General features: G+C 48.8%; 1 protein-coding gene across 1 annotated transcript in view; it reads right to left on the bottom strand.

Annotated features, from left to right (window-relative positions):
• The window catches only part of dlgap1b (discs, large (Drosophila) homolog-associated protein 1b), a 91583-nt gene that overhangs the window by 3888 nt on the left and 73972 nt on the right, over nt 1-13723 (bottom strand). The window contains exons 7-10 of the mRNA XM_076721450.1: nt 5860-6245; nt 5694-5773; nt 1708-2123; nt 459-550 (exon numbers count right to left, since the gene is read on the bottom strand). Of these exons, the coding sequence (XP_076577565.1) occupies nt 459-550; nt 1708-2123; nt 5694-5773; nt 5860-6245 (974 nt within the window). The remainder of the gene's footprint in view (nt 1-458; nt 551-1707; nt 2124-5693; nt 5774-5859; nt 6246-13723) is intronic.

The following is a 13723-nucleotide window of genomic DNA, read 5'->3' as shown; positions in this document are numbered from 1 at the left end:
CTAGAAATCCAGACATTTTCCAGTTCACAGATAGTATTTTCATGCATTTTCTAATTTCAGAAGTTAAACTTTTCACTCAAAAGCACATTTTCTCTGTTTACAAATGATAGGCTTTCTATTAATATAATGAGTAAATTATTCAACATGGGTACTTAATATTTGGACATGCAAGTGGAAAAATTAAAGTGAATATCTGCACAAAAAGCTGCTTCAGTACAGAAATACATATTTTAGCACCAGCCTCTAAGAATCCCTGTTTGTCAGGCTCTTGTTTTCATACAGCAGGTTCTATTTTTCGTACGCGAAAGACAGTAAGGGTGTGCAGATGCAGACTCTACACTGGATGCATAGTAAATGAGCGCTGGCCTGGCCTGTCAGGATGATTTGTGCAGGATGATGTCAGTAATGGGGGGGAGGGGGGAGATGGGGGAGCATGCAGAGGATGAGGTGACACATACCAGATTCTCCTCACACAGCTCCCGGAACTGCTGGAACTTCTGGGACATCAGCAGCTGGGCACTCCCCACTGCACTGCGGATCTTCCCCAGGACTGCAGAAAGACGGAGACGCACATGCATGCACACACACACACGCACACACGCACACAATTCACAATGCAATTACTCACAGAACCGCATACTGCAGGCATGTTGCAGCTCTAACAGAGGGGCTGCATTTGCAATGCACCAGAAACGGATGCGCTAGAATCCTCTTTTATCTGTGCCTCCAAGGAACAGAAGTCATTTAGGGAAGTCAAATAATTACTGAAATGCTGTGAAATTCCAAAGCTAAAGAAATGCACTCTAAAAACAGAAACCCTGCATTAACAAATAATTAAAAATGCCATGCCTGCAGCACAAAAGACATGACTTAGAAATCAAAAATCAAGCATTTGATCCTCGAAGAATATACTGTTTTCTCTCTCAGTGCCTGTTTGGCAGACTGATATGAGATAAACAAGCCTGTACTGCATAACCTGACTGGTCAGTCGTATGTCTGTGCATTCTGTATGTTAGTCTGGATCAGAAACTGAGAGGGGGGTTAATGAATTTGCACTACAGATACAATGTTTTCAACTCCCTCAGAACGTGTGTGCACGGGTGCGTGTTTGTGTGTGTGTGCGTGCGCACGTGGTGGCGTGGGATCTGGGGAAAACATAACCTTGAGACAGCCTCCCTGTTCTGAATGTTCTGTGAGAGAATCTCTTGCCTGGAACCATAACAGCACACTGTCTGCATAAGCAATGACATTTTCTGTAAGACACGAGATCAGCTGTGCAGCAAGGACAGGTATAACTATAGTGCCTGCTGCCTGAGGCGTGTTTGCTCAGTGCGGTACGTGCATGTGAGCGCATGTGCATAAATCATATTCAGACGTGTGTTTGCAGACGTGCGCTGCAGTGCGTGTTTTACGTCAATATCAAATAGTTGCGTTGGAGGAGCACGGAGAGAAACCTCTTCAGTGTGTTTGTGAGAGACATCATTATACAATGTGTCTAAAGGACAGATGTGCGGCTGGGGCCAGCAGCGGCCTATTGATAAGTATGCACGGTATGTCTGTGGAGGCCAGAGGGCCTGAGACAGGAACAAGCAGCTATTGTGGTCCAATACCAAGAATACCAGCACCCTCCATATCAGAGGAGAGGAGAGGAAAATAGACCTAATATCAGTGTGCGACATACTGTCTAAGCTCTATGACTCAACTCACTCTCATCAGGCAGCTGATTCTCCATCTCATCCTGCCCCATCTGTCGACACCAGCCCTCCATACGCTCCGTCTCGGCCTGCAGCAACTTGAGGAACCAGCGGCCGTCACGGGGGCACACCGATCGGCTGACGGCCTCCTGAGCCTCCATCTCCGGCTCTGCCACGCTGTCCATCCACGGGTCTGGAGGGGGCAGGATCGAGGGGTCGAACCCCACCTCCCCGTAGTCGTCGACGGCACAAGCGTGGTAGTGGTTCCCCGAGCCCTGGATGCTGACGGTGGAAGTGGCTGCGTCGCGGGAGTGCTGGCGCGGCATGGTGGCAAAGTGACGAGACGGCAGCTCGATGGCGTCTGCGGGGCTGTCGAGGTCAGCCTGCACGGCTGTGGTCACGCTGTTGGAGCGGGTCATCCTGCGGTAACTGGGAGAGGAAGCAGAGAACCCTTTGAATATCTGATTTTATTTAACTGGTTACTCATATTTTATATTAATACCACATTAGAGCTTCCCGTTTAGCAGTAATTATGATAATATTGTTTACACAGAGTTCTTGGAGGAGCTCCCGGTATGAAAAAACTGCAATGATCACAGCGATCTCATCACTGATCGTGATGAATAGCTTTTGTAGTGTGGAACATCTTTTGTGTGTGTGTTTTGTCACCTGGCTCATTCAGAAGCAACAGAGTGTGCACACCACAAGCCCTGCTCTGGGGCTGGTGCACATACACAAACAGCACATGCACACAAAGAAACACACACACACACACACACACCTGGGACCCTTCTCTACAGCTGGGTGTGCCATGTCGTATTTGGCTCAGAGGCTTTGTGCCACTGACGAGCAGCCTTTGCCAAGTCCCTCCACACTATGTGCAACAGCAGACACACACATTAAATCAACACACACACACACACAAACACACACACACACACACACTCACATTTGGCTACGTTCTATAGAGCAGCTCACCACCCCAGTAATGAATGGGACGCCAGAGGGACGCGGGTGTTGGGGAAGGGGGGGCTGGCCAACTAAATGTGTAGTGATTGGAGGAGCCAGAAGTTTAATCACTGCGAGATTACAACTCAAAGTGGTCCACGACTCAAAGCACATCTTTTATTAACATATACAAAAACGTACCAGAGCGCTGCACATGGAGCCACTTAGAAAACAAGTGATACACTTTGATAAGCAGATCCAGCACAAACAGAGGCTCCAGAGATACAAACAAAGAGCGATTCAAAGCGGAATAGACGCGTTTTAACTCATTAAATACGTTCGCATGCAAACTTTTAAATTCTGGTACCCAAGGCATGTTTTATCCAACTGCTGTAGGTTTACATATTTGACTATTTCTGCTGGAAAATTGGTAAGAAGTGACAGCTTAGCCAACCCAGAAAAGAGACTGAATTGCTAGCCTGCTATCTGCGCTCTGATCCAAACATGCCCGCAGCCCTCTTGCACATGAAACCTCAGCTTGACCTGCCTGCAGCACGACACACACAAATGATCACAGCTCCATCACGTCTGCCTCGGCCCGTCTCCGGACGCACTCTCCTCCTCGACGCTGGCCGTTCATCGCTCTGCCTCCCCCTTCTCTCATTCATCTCTGCTCTTCCATGAACGGCAAAAAGACAGAGAAAGAACAAGGGAGTGGCTTCGGGTAAGATCAAACACGTGTGTATGTGCTTTACCAGCAGCCCCGCAAGTGTGTGTGTGTGTGTGTGTGTGTGTGTGTGTGTGTGTGTGTGTGTGAAGAGCAGTTAAAGAGTAACTCCTCCGAGCAGGTGTTCACTTCTAATGACCTCAGCCTGCTTTCTATCAGTCTGCTAACAACTTCCTGCAGGGGCAGAGACGGGCAAGGCCAAACACAGCCCCGATAGAAACAGACATACTGTATCAATAGGCGGGAGGCGAAAGAACAAGGAAGGACATTTACAGTCAAACATAAGGGAGAGACAAGACTATAAAACATGAGGAAGGTATGCAGGAGAAAAAAGACAAGAGGACGAAAAACGCAGAACATCCATGTTCTCATTACACTCATGTGGTGAACATGACAGAAAGCCGTAAATCACAACAGAGGTGGAATGTTGCACTCCATATGCTGCAGCTTCCACGGGGCCTCTGTACCTCTGGGTCTGTCTTAATCATTTTCCTACGTCTAATTTTCCTTTTCCTATGGACAGAGAACAGCCTGATGTCTTATTTGGAAAATGAAAGAAGCGCCAGAACACATGTTGGATGACAGAAAACACAGCACTACACCGCCACTCGTGCTATTACGCACCACAAATTGACGTTCAAAAGCTGCACGAGCACCTGAGGCTTCTTGTTTGTTTGTCTTATCCCGGTAATGACAAACCTTCAGCCAGTTAGGACAAAAACAAAAAGACAGGGAGGTCTAGCTGTCCCTTAAGTTGACTTTTCAAGATGGTTGTGCATATGGTTTAGTCACTAGGACCATGAGCAATGTTCCACTTCCCCTGTGGCTGCAAAGCCATCTGCTGACCACCAACCTAAACCTGCAAGAAATCCATCAATAGATCAGAAACTCGCATTAAATAAATGCACTATTGCATGGAAAACGATAGGTAAGTGAAAGTTTACTGTGACACATCTTTGAGGGAGTAAACATGAGTAAAAATGAGTGTTGAGTCTGAACATTTCAGCGCAGAAAGAAGTCTGTGTACAGACAAGCATGTTGTTTGTTGTGTTCATCTCTTTTCCAGCTCTCTTCCACTCCCTCTCAGTTAATCCTAGTTCAAACAGCGAGGTGAGGTTATGACCTGCGACTGCTGCACATACATAAACGCACAGACTCACTCACACACACACAGACACAAATAAGGCAGTTTGGGCATCGGAGCGAGGCCGGAGGAGTTTGGCACTCTCACCGTCTGGGAATCTAATGTAGGGGGCAGCGTGCCCAGACCTCCCAGGTACACACACACATACACACGCACACACACACACACACACACACACACACACGGATGCATGCCAACAGGTAAACAATCAACCATGCACCAACAAAAATCACCCCCCACCCACTCTAAACATTAACCAGAGAAACGCACAGTGCTGCGCTGCCTTACATCCCACACTCAGCAGACTAGAAGGTGTCTGGATGAGTTAATATTTGGCTTGGCAAGTCAGGGAACTCGCAGCTTGGTCAGTCAGCTGAGACCTCCCCTTTCAGAAAGCCCCTCACATTCCCTGACACTGTGTAAGTGTGTGTTTTCAAGTGCTGGACCCAGCCCTCGCTGTGACCTCTGATTAAAGGTGATGTCTCTTTGAATTCCTGAAGCATGCCTTGGCTGCAGAGCGAAACCAGTACCGTGGCTGAATTTCTCAACTTCATGCTTTTTTGACAGAGTGAGCGAACGCAGACAAAGATGCCATAAATGGCTGCGTGTCCCGACAGAGGCCTGAATAAGCCCGGTGCGACGTGAGCTAATGAAACAGCATGCACACTGGGCTGCTTCTCCTCAAACTGGGAACATGTTGCAGAATGAGAGGCTGTGGCTGACAGCACAGCAGTCTCTCAGTGCTCTCAGAACTAAACAAACCCAATAAAACTCCCTCCCCTTTTCTCTCCCTGCCTCCCTCCCTCCCACGCATACACAAACACACACACACACACGCACACAGAGACTCAAAGTAGCCTGAATCACAATGACTGGAGCAACAGATGGCTGTCAACTCGCCCCCTCCACCTTCCCAGCTCCCTGCACCACATCCTCTGGCCCAGCTGTCACTTGGGGCCCCTGGCTGAGGGGGCTCTGACGCCAACCTCCCCTGAACTGGGGACAGCTGCTGCGGGGAAGCCAGTGCAGGGGGGCAAAAGCTTGCGCCGCACCCTACAAACCACTCTCTGTCTCTACAAGTCCTCTTCCCGTTCATGCAATCTTTGCTTCATCCCTCCCACCAGACTGATCCAGTTTCACTTTGCCAACTTTCTCCTTCCCTCTTCATCGCTCTACTCACCATCGCTCATCCTCCACCTGAATTCCTATAGACTGGAATTTGGACTGCTCCTCTGTCGGCCCTCCTTCCTCTGGGTCCACCTAAGAGGAGGAGAAATTGTCAAACTGCATGCTAGAGGTTTATTTTATAACTTCAACTAGATCAAATCCGGAGCTCATCCACAAACCTGGATCCCTATGGAGAGGCACTTGCGGAGCGCTTCCCTCTGCGCCTTGCTGTCTGCGGAGACGTGCGCGACGGCAGAGGTGGTGGCGGTGGCAGTGATGGTGATGGTGCTGTTGGTGACGTGCTGGCTGGCGGGGCCGTGCACCTGAGCGTTAGCCGCCTCTATGGCTGCTGTCAGGGCCTTCATGCTGTCGATGCTCTCCGTGGAGTTGGACAGGCCCGGCTGGGAGCTGATGCCCGTCCGCGGCCCGGAGCCCCCGTCCATGTAGGCGTCCTGGGCGGACTCGGTGCTGCTCTGGGCCGTGATGGATATGAAGGGTTTGGATGGGGTAGTCCGTGGTGGGACTGGGGGAGGTGTCTTCTTGTAGGTGGTGATGCATGATGACACTGCAGGGAGGAGACAGAGAAAGAGAAATAACAAATTATTATACAATGAAAGTATGCATCTCAAAAAAACTCTTAATTTCTTAAATAACAGATTTTTTTTTTTTCTGAAGCTTTAAAGGGGCACTCCACGCCACACAATGAGTACTTTACAACCTCTGAAGTCGTTTGTGTCCATATTTACTTCTGTGTGGTTGAAATTTGGAGAGAATAACCCAGATGATGTCATAATGATGTCATCAGGGTTATATCAGTTTGGACTTGAGACTTGAAACCTCAAACAGAAAACCTGCATCACACAGTGGAAGTATGGGGTTTGAAAGATGTGGGCATTTTGAGTGGCAGAGTTGAGTTGCATCATGGGAAATGTAGTGTACACAGTGTCTATGAAATTAGAAACTAAAAGTTAAGATATCTTTGACTCCAATGCTGCCATTTGAACCTTTTTTCAGCTTCCTGATCTGTATTATGACTCCTGTCTTGTGAGTTCCCAAACTTTAATGATCTGTTGAGGCAGCAGCGATTAATGACAGTGCAGCATAAATAGAAATAAGAGAATAAGTAAATAATGGTTACAAGGAGGATATTAAACACACAACATCCTGGAATTACAGCGCCACAGTCAGTAGCAATTTGTTAATGACAGCATGGAAATACATAACATGCATGCATCAAAAAACATAAACACAAAGAAATACATCAAGTCTAAATTAATTCACTGGCTGAGAGGAAATTGACTTTGGTGACAGCTGACACCCCGACAGTTTTCCCAGAGGTCTTAGGTCTGCGAGTCAAAATGGACAGTAGATTAGGGCCGACTTTAACAAATCAGGGCCTCGCCTAGTAATAGGATTAGTATGTCAGCCACTTGACCCACTGATCTAGATGGTTAAGCCCTCTACGCACTTACTGTACACATCCAGGGCAATTTGACGGTGCTGGATGCAGGCCTGCCTGCTTGTGTGCCTTGCTGTTGTTTGCACGCATAATTGCACAGAAGTTAAATGATATTTATGATAAGGCACACAAGTTAAATTACACCGCAGGAGAAAGCTGGAGAGCTGTGGACGCTCCAAAGGCTTTGTATCAAATCCAGGCAAATAGATATTAAGAAGCATGATAGTGTTGCTCAGTAACACTCTCCCTCTCTCTGTCAGCGCTCTCTCCCTCTCAGGTTACAGCTGCAGGTTCTGCACAGACAATGGAGCCTCTCAGACACACTGACTCAGAAGCCGCTGTATAGAAACATGCCAACAGACACAAAAAAAAGCATAGCCTGCCTTGAGACAAAAACAGGCACCACCTAACTACATTATGCCTTGGAATCTCCTTCCTGGCCTGGTCGTATCATCAAAAGTAGGCCGCTCTCACCCTCTCTCTCTCTCTCTCTCTCTCTCTCTCTCTCTCTCTCTCTCTCTCTCTCTCTCTGCAGCAAAACTAGGACAGCGGGTTTCCTGGATCCCTTTAATCCCTACAAAAGACAAACATCCTACCGTGGCGAGATCGCTGCTCTGTGTGCGGCAGACAACTGTTGCCAGCCACACCCAGCGCGAGCAGCCATGTCTAAAACTATTAGAGCCGGATGTTGTGTGCTTTGTGTCTTGCCATCTCACTGACAGCTACAGAGAGGCCATAACATATTGGAGGTGAACGGCAGGGCTGACTTCATCCTCTTGGTTTGTCAGAGCCCTCCGCCGCCCTCCACCCAACCCTCCCCTCCTGCCTCGCCAGCAGCGATTGGATGCTCTCAGACGAGATTTAAGTCAGGTTTTGACAAGCTGGAAAGTCCTCAGACGGGACAAATGCTGCCTTTGAGATTAGATCATGGTTGCTAATGTGAGTATCTTTGATGGTGCTGTAACCAACCACAAGAAAGACAAAAGAAGATGATTTACAGTGTTTCCTTCTGCAGCTAAGTGTCATGTGTATTTCTTTTGAGAGATACTGTATATGCAGGAATTACTGCCAAAGTCATCTTAGGCGGGATCGTCTGAGCATGCCGCGATACGCAGCACAGTCTCAACTTTTCACAGATGTCTAGGGAATATGATCGACATCCAGGACTAATCTTCGGAAAGGTCACCGAGTACAGACCCACAAGAGAACGAAAAAATGCTCGGTGAACACACACATGTGCTCACGCAGAGGGAGAGGGTGAGGTCCTGCCCCTATCAGGCGCGGAGGTTCAAAGGATAGAATGTCAGCCCCTTTCAGAGCTGCTATCCCCTGAAGTCATCTAAAAGTCATGTTGGATCACTATATGTGTGTGTTTGTGTGTGTGTGTGCGTGCTGCTCTCAGGCACAGAGAGGGGTTAAAGAACACAGGGTTTTCATCCGCGCTGTACGAAACAGGAGACGACGCGCCGTGTCCCACCTAGCTGTCACTGCGAGAGCCAGACGCGCAGGAGAGAATGACAGGGGGTTCTGAATGCCGAGACAGGTTAAGTAAACACGCTCAGGAGTCGGAACACGCCCACGCTCACGTGCACGCGCTCACGGGCCCGCGGACATGCGCACGCAGGCACACAAATAACACCGACACGACCCAGCTTAACGTTTCAACCTCTCCACATCAAGGGAGACCACAGGCTTCCTGCCACTGATGTGCTGTCCGTCCACCCGGGCTGCTCGCCACAGCGACCCGGCCCACTTGGACGTAAACGTGTGTGAAGATGTGTCATTTAGCAAAACAAATGTATTTAAGTCCCTATGTCCGAGAAACTCTTTAATAACTCTAATTTTGCCTGTCTGATAATAGTGAGTGGAGCAAAGCAACTGTCCCAATAAGACAGAAGCCAAGTTTCCAGTTTCCACAGAAATGATAAGAAAACAGTTTGATCCTCTTGCAGCTATGGAAGCGTTCGACAGATACGCTGCCGTGGACCTCCCACACAGACAGTCAAGGACAGAGTCAAGTAGGAATGTGACGCAGGATTCCATCAGACACTTAAGGAGGAATGTGGAAAGCTCTTCCCACCGAACGCAGATTAAAACTGATGAGCGCAGAAAAAAAGTTCTTGTGCCACCTCATAATAATCATGTTAGAGGAGCTCAGATCACAGAAAGAGAAAGACATCAATCATATTCTCTCGGGAACGATTTCCTCACTTAATGGAGGTGGAATTGTGGAGTTTCAGCTCCTTTTCCTCACAGAGGACGGTGCAGCCTGCTGCGAGCATTGTCATCCCAAAGAGAAGAGTTTGTGAATGACAAAACTCCGCTGGCTCTCTGCCAAATCCCTCTTTTGACAAATGCTTCAAAAGTCCCATGCCGACAAGTTGGTGTGAATAGCAGTTCTTCTTGGCACAGCACTCCCCCCACCTCTGGCCTTGATAATATCAAAGAAAGCCCTCTTGCCTCCCCTGAGACAAAGCAAAGTCTCCATTCATTTCTACAGCCTTCAGAACAAAACCAGACTTAGTTGCAAGCCACCTCGTCTCTTTTTGTTTTGGCTCTGCTGATCAGTGTCCCATTTGTGTGTCTGCATAGGTGTATGCTGTTTCCTTTATTTAATCATCGTGCTCATGTTACCGGACAGATTGAAGGCAGGCAGCTGCCTTGTAATCTCCAATCTGTGTATCTGTGATAGGCCACTTCAAAGAGCAGACGGTTTGGTTTAAGAGGCTAGCTAACAGGAACGGGCTCCCCCGCGCGGGGGCCAAGGGCAAATCCACCACCCAACCGAACAAATACAAAGGCCCGGAAAGGGGGCGGTCAGTACGGGGGAACACTGACAGCTGAGCCCAGCTGCACTGTGTTTGGGATGTGTTTGGGTCTGCCAGAGGGGAGAGGGCAGAGAATAGTGAACAGAAGAGAGGAGCAAGAACAAGACTGAGGAGGAGGAGGAGGAGGAGGAGGAGGAGGCCTGGCTCCGTCTGCTCACTCTGTCCATTTGTCCGTCTCCCTCTCTCTCTCTCCTTCACACACACACACACACACACACACACACACACAGAACCAGCTGGAGTCCTTTGTGATAGCGTCACCATGGCGACACAGAGCAACACGAAGTTTGCCGGGAGGCTTGGCGTTTCACCAGCAGCGAGCAGAGGGGAGCGTCTGTTGGCCATTTGTTTACCTTGACAGGGTACACTGCAGCTGCACTGACACTCACCTAAACACCAGCCAACAGGAAAACAAAGGCGGGAATAATGGGCCGCAGCTAGCCTCGCTTAAAAATCAAACAAACGGCAGGATAACAGCGCAGGGAGGCCGACCGGGTGCCACTGTGTTGCAAAAGAATACGTAATACGTGTTTCTAGCCCTGAAGCGTCAGCTTTATGCAGCTGAATACTGAACTCTACTGACCAGTTTGTGCTGGATGCTGGCCAGAGAAGCTTGTCACTGGCTCACGAGATGACAGGAACCTGAAAGGTTCACACCATGTGATGTTATACTTCTGTTGTGAGCAACAATGCAGCAATACGAGGCACATCCTGAATGACTCAACACGGCCTCCACCAGGCTACTGTGAGTTACTGTAAGAACAGACCGGTTTCGGTACCTTTTGATGTGTTAATTAATAACCTAAGAAAGAAGGTTTGTCACTTATGACTGCTAATCAGCGGACACTGCACAGACGCGACAGACTCTGCACACAACGCTCCTTTAAAAGTCCTCTGACTCACCTGAAAGCCTCATGTCAGTCTACAGCTCTCAGCCACCAGAGGTCAGAGGTCACCGGAGAGGGTTTCTGCTCTCCAGATGCCTGAACTCTCTCAGACACAATAGCTCACTGTGTACGCCTGTGTGTGTGTGCGTGTGTGTGTGTGTGAGCATGAGAGGAAGGTGGCCGTCTGTGAGTGCCTTTTAAAAGAGGTATATTTAGCATTGTGCAAGTGCTTGCCGGGGAGGGAGTTCTCACTGCAAATGGTAGCAGAGTCGTAAACATCCTGCACTAACTGCGGCATTAGATTATTTTTTTATTACTTGAGTTGAACACAAGAATGTGTATCAGCAAGAAACATTTGTTTAATATGCCTCCGGTGTCCCCAGACCAACAGTGCTAACAACAAAGCCGTGCGCTCAGGTGCCCTTTTTGACAGAAACCCGTGTCAACAGTGGGTTGCTGCTCTGGCAGGCTTGCGTCTCTTGAATGACTAGATAAGAGTGTGTTTACAACTGTCAGCCGCCGCTAAATCTGGCAGGCAGCTGCTCCCTGTTAGGCAATAGATTCACTTCACTTAACCCACTTTCCTGTGCTTCAAGTTCAAATAGAGAGCCCGGTTACCTGCATACCTCTTTTACTGCCTGACGCTCTCCTCGCCCTGTCAATCAGTGACAGGCAGGGAGAGACATGCTGAGGAACCGGCGGGGGCGGGGAAATAAAAATCGAGAGTTCATTTTCAAAACAGTCTGCAGCACTTTTTAGCGATCGAGTCCTTTATTCGAGATCCCTGCTGCTTTGGAGGTGCAGTGTTTTGAAGTTCACCTGTGGGGGGACGTGACACCAATCTTGAAGTATGCAACTGATTGTTTTATATACCTCTGAAATCTCAAAATAACTAACATTTACTCTAACAGCAGTGTAATTGTCAGCATCAACACCATAAATAGCAGCTAGATGACATCTGCTGCACCGTCACGTATAATCATCCAGGATTTGGTATAAATATGTAATCCCAAAGTTCCTCCCTGTACAGTGCTGAAGCATGTGAGCTAATCTCCTGAAGACCTTCCTTACATGAAGGGGGTTTTCTCATTAGACCTGCTCTGTGACGGCTCCAGGCCGTTTCCATTGTTCTAAGCTGCTCCTTGGCAAGGGCTTTACCCTGACTAGTCCGCAACCACATGAAGAGACACATCAGTCTTTTGTTTCTGTCCAAAAGATCTGCCTGCAGGGGGGTGAAAGAGAGAGCACAGTCACTGCGCACAAAGAGACGGAGAAAAAGAGGGAGAGAGATAAATAATAATAGGAAGTGAGGAAAAGGTGGCGAGGAAAGGGGGGATAGGAGAGAGGATAAGTTTACCATGCTGTTTCCTTCAGTTCCTGTACATTCCAGCTGCTTTGTGGGGCATAAACCTGAGCATTAGCCCTAACGCTAAAGCTAACACGCCCACACATCTCACGCATGCTTTCACTGCACTCATTTCCCACAGCATTGCTCACCGGCTGACTGAGACTTTAAGAGTAGACTGGCTCGCTGTGCGGAGTGACACATCGCATGTGCCGGCAATGACAGCATGGGCAACAAGTCGTGGCATACCCAAAAACAGAATCATGTAGCTCGGGGAGATCAGTTACTCATCAAATGAAACTGGCTTCGAGATTGAGCTGTGACTGGCTGCGCATAAATCTCAGAATACGTAACTTTATTACACACGGAGATACAGACAGAAGAGAGGACAGAGTCTTGACGGTGGTATTTTGTGCTGTTAAGTAGATAATACAATCCACTTAGACCAGTGTCTGCTAAACTAAAAATACCCACAACAACAAAACAATGTTGCCACCACACTGTCTCCAAGTGCTAAACACAGCTCCCTGATAAAACATGACAGACTGTCCACAAGAGCTGAAAGTGTGTGGAGTTGCTGCCGAGTACAGGAAAACATAACCGCAAGCCTGGGGAGTAATGGACTCTGGGACAAAAACAGCAAACACACGGCCAGACAGACAAAAAGGCAAACGGCTGACACACACACACACACACGGGAATCGGCCTTAACTGAGCGGGCTGAAACACAATGCCGATGTCATGTCATTACATGAAGGATCACTGCTTGCTGCAGCTGCTATTTACATATAAATGCAGCAGAATGTGGTCAAAAGTTCACTTCTTCTTTCCCTGGTTAGCATGCAGCCAGCACTCTTGGGACCAACTCTGAGCAGCAGAAAGTCATAACCTGATTCATAAAATGACTGGGCACAAAAAGTAACAGGAAAGCTGGCTGGCGGCTTTTACAAGCGTTCCAGTTTACCCTTCCAGGAATGCCGTGAAACATCAGCGTCGGGTGTTGTTTCACAGTCCTGGAGTGTATCCCCCCCCCTCACATTCCTTCCCCCTTTCCCCTTGTTTGACGTTCTTTGTCCTGACCACTTGCACATGGAGGCGAAAGGAGACACTGGCGGCTTAATCCACCGCCAGAGGCATGCTAAAGCCATCTGGGCCCAAAACCAAACGCAGGGCCTTCAGCGTCTCCTATATGAGAGGAGGAACGGGGCAGGCGGGGGAGGACGGATGGAGAGAGGGAGATGGAAAGTTAAGAGCGAGAGAGAGAGGGAAAAGGGAGAAAAAAAGAGGGGGAGACAGAAAGGTAGGAGGCACAGGAGGGGCTGCGAGGGGGTTTGGAACAAGAACCAGGCTACACTGACGCAAACTGTCTTTTGTGGTTTCCAGTCCTGACCCTCTGACCCTATACATCCTGTTGAAGGGCTGAGGGGGCGGAGGGAAAGACGAGCTGGCAGCTATAGGCACCGGCTGCATGTGTGTGCATCTGTGCGCGTCCACAGGAGCAGCGCGGACGGCGCGCATGGGGCT

This window comes from Chaetodon auriga, chromosome 21 (genome assembly GCF_051107435.1).
Source record: "Chaetodon auriga isolate fChaAug3 chromosome 21, fChaAug3.hap1, whole genome shotgun sequence".
NCBI classification, from domain to species: domain Eukaryota; kingdom Metazoa; phylum Chordata; class Actinopteri; order Chaetodontiformes; family Chaetodontidae; genus Chaetodon; species Chaetodon auriga.
This window is presented reverse-complemented; position numbering and strand designations above follow the sequence as displayed.